Raw genomic sequence first — 12136 nt, 5'->3', positions numbered from 1 at the left:
GCTTAGCAGACAAAAAGCTGATCAATGAGTGTTATTGATAGCTGTGTTTTGTGATAATACTACTTCAGTACAGTCGTCCTACAGTGCTTTTCATATCATATCTGAAGTGTTTACACCTTTGTTCAGAAGTGTTACACAAATATAAAACATTATCATACACTGAAGGCCTCAGCTCTGCAGTAAAACCCTTGATCTTGCATCTTCGTATTAAAGAATGCTGAGCTAATCAGCAGCGGATGAACTCGAGCCACTTGAACTCAAAGACTTCTCCTGAGGAAATAATCAATAATCTTCTCCCTCAGGGCTTCCTCTTTGAAGCGCAGTGTTAAAGCAAGGCTGCGGCTGACAGTCAGATCAAAAAGGGCTGGCTGAGAACATGTTTTCTACCTGAAAAGGGAAACAACTGCTAGAGAATCTATGAGATTATCGCGGGGTTGTGCCAATCGAAACTGAATCTCCAAGTCTTCCTCGATTTGTAATGCTTTCTCAGGACATTGTTTTGGGATTTTTTAGGCTTAGGTAGCAAACTGGGAGGCACTCTGAGTGACTAGTTAACTGCAAAAAAGGCTGAAATTAATTTTAACACACCTGAATGCACTGAATGCAAAGTGCATCACTATGGGTGCACTTTTTTTTCCTTTTTGCCCTCAGTGCACTTTTCAGCCACTGTTTTAACATCATCATCATTTTTAACCATCAGTATCTCAAATACTGTATGTTTTCATTTTCACATCTTTCACATTTTGGCATATAACTCATGAACCATGAGGTGCAGAATAACAGAATTTATTCTGTGGATTTCTTGAATCAAGATGAAGATATTAACATAAGCCAGGTCCATTTGCACCTATGAAATTTTCCTGCCATTTTGAGTTTATGGTAAATACATTTTTCACTTCCTATTGTTTCACATAACATATTTAGATGACTTATGACAATCTATGCGTTTGTTTTGAGATGACTCATACTGCTTCTCTGTAATTTGTATTTGTGATTGATTGTAATTGTAATTAACAAAGTTTTGTAGATGCGACCTAAAACTCTTGAATGCATCATGTGCATCATGTGTAAGACTATTGTGCAGTAAACCGTCATGTCTGTCTTTGACTACGGAGATATTCTGTATTGTCATGCTGCCCCATCAACACTTCAGCAGTCAAACCCTGTGTATCATTGTGCATTACACTTACGTTATCACAAATGACAAATTTCATACTCATCACTGTTCTCTGTATCACAAGGTTGGTTGGACTTCATTTCATGTTATTCATCTATGAAGCTCTGCTGTTGAAGCTTCCAGACTACCTCAGATCTCTTCTCTCACTTAAATATAGTAACTACAGCACACCATCCAGTAACTACTGAACCTTTTATATCCCTCATGTTCACACTAATGTTGGCATAAACTGGTTTCAGGTGATACGTACCTTTTAAATGGAATAAACTGCAAACTGCCCTCTATGATTCTTTTAACTGTTTTTATTAATTCCTTGTTTATTGTGTAGTTGTGTTGTTTCTGTCTACTGATTGTGTTCTTGTCTTATGAATGTTTCTTGTTCTCAGGTGTCTCTAAGAAAAGAGATCTTAATCCCAATGAGATTGCCTGATTGAATAAAGATTAAAAATGTGGGGATGCTGTGCAGACAGTTTCACCCACAGGGGGCACTACACTAAAAATAACATTTCTGCAGCAGCTGGCAGCAATCACACACATTTTCCTCAGGAAATGCACATTCTTGTTCAAATGATAGTTCGGCTTTATCAGCTTTTTTCCAAGCCTGATATGTATTTTTCCATTACAACAGGTTTGAGAAAAGAGAGGACAACATGAAGAGCAGAGTTTATTTTGAGATATTTATGTGCAAAGGAGGGATGATGTTTAATAATGCATCATCCAGAGCCGCAGAGCCACTCAAACACTGTTTTTTACTTAGCAATTTTGTTTGATTCTCACATGATTTGTAGACAAATTACAATGTGTTGTCTTATTAGTAAATTATTGTTTCTTCCTTTTTTCACTTAATGTGCGGCTCAGTTTCAGCAGCGCCCACCTGTGAAACTGTAATGGGCTTCAGTGCCCTTCATTAAACAACATTGATCAAACGCCATCCAGACAAATTGAATTCTTACACAGGACGTGCTCTCTTAAAAGCATCAGCGTTTCAAGCTGTCTCCCTGTCATAACCACTCAGTCGATCAACGCCCCCTCCCCACCTGAGACTAGCTAATGGTAGGCACACAATTAGGCAATCCATCTCTCACACACTCTCTCACTCTTTCATACAAGACAAAACAGAGGATGTCTGAGTAAGATAACATTATAATCATCCCCTTGTGCATTTTTCTCATCCCACACCCTGTCACTCTCCTTATTTCTGCTTCAGCAATAGCCCCATTAAGCGGCGGCTCAATAAGCATGACTCTCTGAACAGGATGTGGGATGAGAACAAAACTGCACTCCTGCTCAAGACAGAAGTTGTAGCTGCTGAACCCTTTCAGCTCAGACAACGGCACCCGTACTCCTAATGCACCACAGTAGTATGCACTTACCACCACACACGTGCTCACTGTGCTCACTGTGCTCACGTCCACAGTTTATATTTGTGAGTCAGCAAAAAAAAAAAAGTTTTCTGTCCAGTACTGCAAGCACCACCTGGCCCACTTGGCAAGGCCACATGAGTGCTGTAATCCATTCTCCCTACAATCTGATTGTACAAAATCAACATGGGTGCAATTTCAGTTAAACATTCACTGATCAAGTCTGATCAAATAGACTAGAGTATCAACTCACCACCGTCCCTGTGAGAGCCAAAACTTGTTGCAGACGATATTATGTAAGAATGTTTGCAAGTTAACATGTGAGAGTTTTACCACCTGAAAATTCCTCAGAAATGCAACGTTAAGATCTTGTTTAACTCCATCTGATGAAATCCCACCAACCAGATTTGATTTTATGATTCATGCAGACATTGGAGAGAGTTCATGTCACAAATGTCCACAAATTTGGATGGAGTCTGGTACATAATTCTACTCCAAGACTGAGACATTTCCCACACAATGTCAACATCAATCTAATCTGACACCTAGCTCACTGTGTGGGGGATGTAAGTGGTGTAAGTGCTGACTGGAAACACTTTACTGAGTTGCATTACTAATTTAGAAAGCAGAACCTAGAGGATTGTGCAACATATTTACGTGCTTAAAATCATCAAACACCATCAGAAACAATACAAACAACCCACAGCGTGAAGCGGGAGGATTTTATCATGATGGCATCTGCAGTTAACAGTCAGTTGGAGTCACTAACAACACTTCACATGACGAGACAGCGATGACTTCACTGGAAGCTTCTCAGGTTCACAGCAGCAGCGCTCACACAATTAAAAGAACAGTTGGTGGTAAGCACGTAGCACAGAAATACAACACAGAAAAGTCAAATAAATGACAAACTCGAATCATGGATGCAGAGCTGCAGAGACCTTCCAAAGTCAATATCTCATGATCAAATTAGGAGGTGAAAAATTAACTGACACTTGGCATACATCCACGAATCCCCTCACCCACTGCACACACACACACACTTACGGTTGAACTCCCTGCGGCAGACATGAGGCCTCCAGGGTCGATTTCTTATCCAGTTCAGGCGTCGAGGCAGCTCCATGGTGCCAAGCAGGTGCCAGTGTGTATTGGCCAGTCACCCATCAAAGAGCAGCACCCCAGCTCTCCTGCCCATCCCCAGGACAGACACTCTCTCCAGGGCATCAGCGGTGCCACGTACACCCCCTTAGCAGCTTACACCTGTTAAAACTAATAATTCACTTTGCCTGCAGCCTGTCCTCTACACTCTGGGAGAGAGCTGTTGTGGTGCTCGACTCAATTTCCCCTCCACTGCTTAATCTTTTATGCATGAGTCAGTGGAACACAACTCCCTCGGTTCTGGGGAGGGACAGAGGCAGGCCTCTCCCCGGGAAAGAGCACCTATCGACAGGCAGCGTCTGAGGCGAAGAGTGCACACCCTGGTGAAATGTGATCGGGGCCCCTGGGGAGGCGACGTAGGTGGATAGATGGACAGGAGCTGTGGCTTGGACAGCCACCTGAGGAGGCTGGAACGTAGACGCTCAGTCAGAGAAGCTAAAACATGGACTGTTTCTGTGTGTATAATGTTTAGATAAAACTACATCTGTATAGAAAGATTAGGGACATACTGGAGAAACAAATTATGTTCATCTTGAACAGCAGACTTCAGCCTCAATTAAATTTATTGTTGATTAATCTGTGGATCTTTTTTTAAATTAGTCTACAGAGCGTCAGAAAAAAAAAAGCAAAATGAGTCACAATTTTCCAGCGCTGTGACATCTTCAAATTGCTTGTTTTTGTCTAACCAAACTTAAAACTCAGTTTTATTGTTTAATGATATAACAGACAAAAGCAACAAATAATCTTATTTGAGCAGCAGGAAAGACTGTCATTTCTGTTTAATACATGATTTAAACCTTAATCAGTTATCAAAATTGTTGATTAATTTTCTAGTTAATAGTTTCAGCTCTAATTTGATTTGAACATAGAATCTATGTTAAGAAAATCATATAAGAAAATTTGGAGATATAGGAAGAAATTTAACATAAATTACAGGAACAGCAGACTGAAGTTTGGTTTACAGCTTCACTGCAGTTTCTTACAAACAATTTACAAAAAAAAAAAAAAAAAAAAGGTACCTGCAGCTAAATTAATATCTCAGATAAAGTTGCAGCTTGACGAGATTTCATCAAATGTTATGAGACCATGACCTCTACTGACTGGATGCTGCAACCAGTTTCAACAAGACATTTGTGTTTCCAGTTGAGGTGAATAGGAACAGTCAAAGTCACTGGGATGTTTACAATGCAATCTGAGCTCGCCTTTATTCAAATAAAACACAGACGGAGGACACACCTGCCTCAGTTTGGCCAAACAACACCTTCCTGCACTGAAAAAAATCTTGCTATTTAGTTTGTCCATGTTCAAAATAAAATAAATAAAAACAGTGAACAAAGCAAGCACTTATGACACAATTCTACAAATACACACAACTTTGTCAAACACAAGCCAGTCAGAAAACACACATTTGGTACCCGACGAGACACAAAAATATACATTCTACTGCAACATTCAGGTCCCGTGTTGTTTAATTAGAATAGTTCATAACATGACAACATATGGAGCTACACTGAAAATATTTCCTGCTACTGCAGATTAACGGAGGTTTTATTTGTAAGAACACACACACTAGTTGGATTTAAATGATGACTTTGAGCACAGAGAAAGAAACATGGTACAAAAAAAAAAAAAAAGCACAAATATTTGTGTGCTTGTGTTGGCTGGTGTGGACGTTAAATATGGATTTCAATCTAAGGCCTGATTATATCCAGCTGAGAGCTAACTACGATATCTTGCTGGTGAAACTACTTCAAAATGAAAAAAAAAAATTGAATAACTTTTGGCAAACTACAGTAATGTGTCAATACGATTGTGCTAAGACAACGTACATAAAAGAAACATTACAATATCAAAAATAGACAGGGCCTTTGGACAGACCACACTCACAGAAGGCACATATAGTTCATAAGGACTACAGTACACTCAAACACCAAAGTTGAATCTAAGAGTGACCTGTGACATTTAGGTAGCAAATGTTTTAATTAATCTACTTGTAGCTCAACACATTATAGCTGTCATTTCCACTTCTCAGTGTACACTGTCAGCAGAAAGACGGTCCAACTTTCAGCCTGATTAAGACTTATAGTTTTGCAATGTGACAAAACGGTCCGAGTTGGTGGTATGTCCAAAAAGGCGGCGTTACATTACACATCGTTCCTGTGATTCTTAAGACAAGAGATAATAAATATCAGCAAAATGTGAACATCAGCATGGTTGATCTTGAGGTTTACATCTACTTGGACCCCATTCTGAAGAAAAACAATCGATCAGTTACATTTGCTGAATCTAGGAACGATCACAACATCACATACGAGTTTAAACTTTTAAAACCTATTTTTTTTTTTTTTTTTACTATCTATAAAGACTTGAGTAACATCCCTCTCAGCAGTGTGTGTTTGTAAATTGCTGAAATGAGAAACAAGGTGAGAAGATGACACTAACAACATAAACAAAAACACACAAGTTGAAGTTAGAGTCTTGAATTTCACTTGGGGAAATGTTATAAGTGGTAGTAAATATTAGCTACCACCAGGAGGCACCAGAAATACAACAAAAAAGCCCTGAAAATGCAACCAAAAAGGATTTGCCTCTAAGACTAATAAAGTTGTAGCATTACTTGGATGGAACACAAGCAGGATACAGATGGTGAGGAATATTCATAACAGGTTTAACCTTCAACTGACACATCACAACAAGCTCGGATAAAAGTTTCTTACTGCAAGAAGTAATGGCACTTTTGTAAATCTTTCTCCTGAACTAGATTGTCATTACAAAAACTTCTCCGCCTGTCCATGTAGTCCTTCAGAGTTTAAAAAGTTCAGCAACAATAACACTTTCTACAACCAAAGTGGTTGTTGTACAACAAAACGGAAAATGCCAGGTGTGCAAATTGTCGCAGAGGTCTGTCAACAAGTCCAACAACAATCTTTTTCTGAACATTGTCAGACTTCCAGGCAGCTGATGCTTAAACTCTTAAGTTAAAAAACTCTTGACTGTAATACATTAATGAGTACCATATACTGACTGACCCCTCAAAACCTTTACACAAAGGTAGTGGGATCTTTGAGGTCTGCGCCTTTCAGTGTTTATTTAAACCAGTGGTTCCCAATCTGGGGGTCGGGAGGAAACCATTAGGACGCGAGATGAATCTGAGGTTTCACGAGAAATCAATTGAAAAGGAGAAAAAATACTTGCATTAACCAATTGGCTACCTGGGGGTAGTGGACACAAGTTGTGAACACCCCACCTTTTAAGATGATAGGGCAAACTTGTCAACAAACAGTTGCTTATTTCCACATCCAGCAGTTATGAAGCAACATTATCATTCATTTGGAGCCGTGTTTCTGTCCACCTGAATGTAAGTCCGATATTCACTCTCCTTTAGCTATTTTTGGAGGGAAATATCTGGCTCTTTAGCTGCTAAATGCTCCACTATGTTCACAAGCTAGTCGCTAACTGTGTCCGTTTGCGGTTTGGTGCTGAGCAGGAAGCGTACCGTTGGGTTTTAGAGACTTTTCTCTGAAAACAGCTATAAGCTGGAAAGCTGACAATGAGCTGAAACTTGCTGTTGTAAAGCAGAGGGGAGCTGCAGTGTTGCTGATAATTCTCTGTAGGTTCATCACTACAAGCAATACCTCTCACATTACCCACTGGCAGTAAAAATATTGATTATAGCCGCTTAAATGCTCCTAAGAATTATTAAATAAGAAGGACAAATTACTGTTTGACTTTGCTTCACTTTAAAGGGCCGCAAGCTAAAAAGTGTTGGGAACCACTGGTTCAAACCATCCAGGCTCAATTTTTTCACACATTCACAGGAGCTACAGTAACTCAACATAAGAAACATGATGCAACATATCTAAGGCATGTAAAGAACATATGTTTTAACGGTTAACCACCTCAATCATATCAGAGATCTTTGCTGAATCAGCTCCTCCTGGACCGGGTTGTTAGTTTCCATATGTTGTAGTGTCACCTCTAAGGCTTTCAATTAGCTTATGTGTGTGCGTGTGAGATGCAGTGTGTGGGTACGTGTGGAGGGAATTTTATTACCAACACTGCGTTGTGTTCAAGCCTGTAAATGTGCAGGAGGTCCACCAAGATAATCTGTAGAGTGCTGTCTGTTGGGTGGGTTATAGTGTACAAAATCTAAGTAAAATCCTGCTCCTTTATTCATATGGCTCATGTATGAGGGAGGAGGAGGAGGAGAAGGAGGGAGAGGAGGAGGAGGAGGTGGTGTGTTGAGCTCATCTCTCCAGTTTCTCCTTCCTTTAAATAAATCAAGCCTCACTCATCCAAATCCTGATTGTCTGCAGCTCACAGCTTCCTTCATTTGTTCATTCTTCCTCTTACATCCCTCCATACAGTACTTCAACCCGAGTCCTTTGTTGCTCCGTCACTCCATCTTATCAGGGTCTATGTTGTCCAGATCGATATCAGGCGAGGCCACACAGCACATGCACAGTTTCTGGGTGTATAGAGAGATCCAATCTGTAGTGACGGGGAAAAAAAAGAAGAAAAATCAAGGTTTGTTGTCAAAAGAGCATCTTTGATACAGGAGAAAATATAGTAATGGTGGGTTTTATATTTACAAAGGTCTGACTTTGCACTACAGAACTCTTTATAGTACGTGCCGTGTATAGTACTGTACACTGAACTTTGAAACACTAATCTCAATCCCCCTCCAGCTTTTGACAAAACTAAGAGGAATTTTTACATTAGCCTATGGCAGCTGGTCAAGCTAAGACGTGTAAGCTACTTTAAAAAGTTATCCATAATGACCGCAATAATCAACAATGTTACTGTGTCCTGAGAAATGCTGGTGTTGTTTTTTTGCTCTGTAACTCTTACAAACTATGTTTCAAATAAAAACACGTAGTGAAGTCCTCCTCTTGTATTCACTTGGGGATACTTTTCATCATTTAATCCGGGCAAAGCTGTTACACTTTTCACACTAATCTAAACCCTCAGTAACAGCCCAGAAAGTATTCCCACCGCCTGTGGTGGGCTGTTCTTCCCATGTTTTTCCTAGCCGTCTCCTATATAGTGCTACAAGGACTAGTTGATTAATCGATTAGCTGGTCAACATCGACTGAATGATGGTTTTATTCATTTTTTTAAGCAGAAATGCTAAAAGTTCAGTGGTTGCAGCTTCTCAAATGCGAGAATTTGAAGCTTTTTTGTGTCATACATGATAATAAACTGAATATCTCTGGGTTTTAGACTGCAGATCAGACAAAAAAAAGACATTTGAAGACATGACCATGAGCTTTAAGAAATTGTAACAGGCTTTTTTCTGTATTTACTGACATTTTCTTGAGAAAATAATCTGCACATTCATCCATAATGAAAACAATAGCTAACTGCAGCCGTACACCTTTTACACACTAGAGTACAATATCTCAAAATAAGATAATTTACCCTGGTTATGCTATGCTTATTGTGCATGAATGAGAGAATTACAATGCTTAGAAAATCCAGCATGTTGGCACCCAGAGGTCTGTGTATGATGGTTTAAGGTTCATGATTTCTAGAATATGCATTTTGAAAAGTGAAATGTTTTTGAGCTTAATAAAATATTATTTTAGTAGCTCAAGATTATCAGAAGGAGTATGAGTATGACCACTATTCTGACACAACCGCTGTCTTACTGAGTATTTTGCCGAGGAAGGCTGGTCTGGAGCTGGGCGGCAGGTGGAGGCAAATGTAGTAGACTGGTGCACCAGACAGCGCCACGGCTATTCCCACCAGAGAGTTGACAGTGTCGCTATAGAGGGGCACCACCACCAGGAATACGCTGCACAAGCAGAAGGTGATTGGGAAGAACAAAGACAGCTGCAGGAGACAGACAGAGGAAAGGCAGAAGTAAAAGACAAAGAAAAAGTAGTTAGAAAAAGAAGCAACAAGGGTAATGAAAGGTTGGGGAGAAAGACAGTATGAAACAGTTACATTAACAAATATTAGTTTAAACCATATCCTCTTGACAACTTTAACTCTTCACCCTAAATTACTTAGCCAGTAAGCAGTGCAGTCACTTTTAAATTTACTAAGGCAAGCAAATAAGCCAGTTTAACAGATTCAAACACCACAGGCCCAAACACTGTCGCAACTCATAACAAAAACCACTGAACCATGAAAACCATGAGGTATGTCAGGCGTACAGTGGAAATACTGTTGATGGGTAAACAAATGGTAATACAGGTCCAAAATGGAAAAGGCCATAGAGAGGATCGGTCAGGCAGTTAAGGTGCAGTCTGTTTGTAGGACAGATAACAGCTTATATATATATATATATATATATATATATATATATATATATATATATATATATATATATATATATATATATTTCATCTGTTTATCTGAACTCGCATTTGTTCTGTTCATTTCTATGTTCATTGCTTATATAGTTTAGTATTCAGCCACCGCAATTTATGAGGGTTGTGGGCTGTCAATGACATGCTGAGAGATTAGCTTGAGATTAAAAAAAAAAGGTATGAAGAGCTTTGATTATACAACTCCTTTTGTCAGTGGGTGGCTTTGTTCACCCAGCATGCATCTCTCTGTCAGGAAGACATAGGGAATTATATTTATCCAGGTGTCTGGAGCCACGACTAGTTTCACATTACAATCTCTGGTCAGCAACATGTGCGTCTACTGCTGTATGCTCATTTACTAAATATTTCACAGGTTAGAGTTAGCCTCAAGTTACTAACAATTCACTGTTTGTATTCTTTGATTGAGATTAATTTTCCTACCTTCCAGGCACTGGGTTCACTTCATTAACATATGTAATCAATCACAGTAAAATGTAGTCAGAGCTGTGACTACATTTACAGCAGTCACAGTCGTGTTCAGTTGCAAGTAGGGAACATTTTTAAAACTACTGTATTCATTGTAGGTGTAACTAAGTTCTTGTAGGGAATTCTGATATCTGACACTTGACAATCACCTGCAAGAAGCAGTTCAATGCCACACTGATAAAGAGTTTTTGATAACAAAAATAAATTTTCTGTGTTCGTGTTCGATTTAGTTCTTGGAGTGTGATTTTCTTTATCTGGACATCAGTCTGAAGCCTCACAATGTAGTCATTCAGGCTGAAGTTTTCCTGAACTTTGTGACAGCTACAAGAAAACAAAAAGTGGCAGTAGAGAGAAAAAAGTGACAACTGAAATGTACAGGGAAATCTCATAAGTCTACAAAGTTGAAGAGAATTGTTAATAAAAAGTGTGAAACTATGTCAAATAATCCTGTCAAAGATACTGTCCATGATGCACTCCAAGCTTATCAGCAAACGATGCCTGTTACATTATATCAAAAGTCTGCTGAATGAGTTGTCAGCCTCTGCTCTCAACTGCATGACCACAAAACTGTGACTTTGAAAAAACGTAAATGTTGTAAATCTTCACAGTGACTGCTGTCACCTTCTCCATAAATTTCATGTCTCTGCACATTGACTTCATACCACAGTGAGAACCCATGTCTGCCTGGAAGGCAGTGTCACTATTAACCCCTATCCATACATGCTAGCACTCATGCTGCATCAATACCTTAACAGGTCGGTGCAGATCGGGAGCTTTGAAGCGAAGGTATATCTGGCTGGCGATTGACAGGCCTATGAACAACCAGTAGTTAAAACTGAAGTAGTTGATCAACTGGAAGACATCGGGCACGATCAGGTAGAGCAGTGACATGGCACCCTGGGAAGGTAAAACCAAACACAAACTCAGGACACAACATCAGGGGGTGACCAAAATGACCAAATCCGCTGGGTAAATTTCAAAACACACTAAAATGATTTGATACTAACATTAAACAGCAGGGCAGGAATTGGAGTGAAACGCTTAATGTGGATCATGCACAGAACATTAGGCAGGTGGCCTTCTCTGGAACCGACGAAAAACAACCTGCAAGAGGAAAAAAATGTGCGACGGTTAAACACTGTCATCAAAATAGGATTCTGTAGAATATTTCTGTAAATCTGCAATAAAGGAAGGCTGAAATGCATCAGAGTAGCTTCAGGTGTGCTTTTATCTACCGACCTGGAGGCAGCGATGATGGAGGAGTTGAGGCCTCCGTAGCAGGAAATGGCCACGGCCAGAGGGATCAGCCACCGAGCCCAGCCCAGCACCTCGTCAGCAAAGGTCTGAGGGGATATTCAAGAGAACAAAGCGCTCACCTTTTATATACATTTTTTTGGTGAGATCAGTGCTTCTCAACATCTTCCCTGGCCACTGACAGTATGACTGTATTGAAAATCCTGAAATCCAGCCGGACATTAAAAAACAGGTTCAGAAGGTTAGCGCGCAACAGTAAAAATAATACACTATATCTTGGTTGATAGATATTCAAATCTGCGAAACACAAGTCAAGTTTCAGATCTAGTAATAATGTGACTAAGTGCAAACTGATGAGTGAGTAATAAAAAAAAAAAAGAAGT

At 39.6% G+C, this 12136-nt stretch overlaps 1 protein-coding gene across 2 annotated transcripts in view; it reads right to left on the bottom strand.

The window, feature by feature from the left end:
• Window positions 1-4871: 4871 nt before the first annotated feature.
• Window positions 4872-12136, bottom strand: part of si:dkeyp-120h9.1 (Y+L amino acid transporter 2-like) — a 21183-nt gene continuing 13918 nt past the window's right edge. For both annotated transcript variants that reach the window (XM_067613018.1, XM_067613017.1), the window contains exons 8-12: window positions 11739-11842; window positions 11507-11603; window positions 11247-11396; window positions 9348-9531; window positions 4872-8187 (exon numbers count right to left, since the gene is read on the bottom strand). In XM_067613018.1, the coding sequence (XP_067469119.1) occupies window positions 8093-8187; window positions 9348-9531; window positions 11247-11396; window positions 11507-11603; window positions 11739-11842 (630 nt within the window). In that variant the 3' untranslated portion in view covers window positions 4872-8092. The remainder of the gene's footprint in view (window positions 8188-9347; window positions 9532-11246; window positions 11397-11506; window positions 11604-11738; window positions 11843-12136) is intronic.

This window comes from Thunnus thynnus, chromosome 15, assembly GCF_963924715.1.
Source record: "Thunnus thynnus chromosome 15, fThuThy2.1, whole genome shotgun sequence".
NCBI lineage: Eukaryota > Metazoa > Chordata > Actinopteri > Scombriformes > Scombridae > Thunnus > Thunnus thynnus.
Note: the sequence above shows the minus strand (reverse complement) of the source record. Positions and strands in the feature narration are given on the sequence as shown.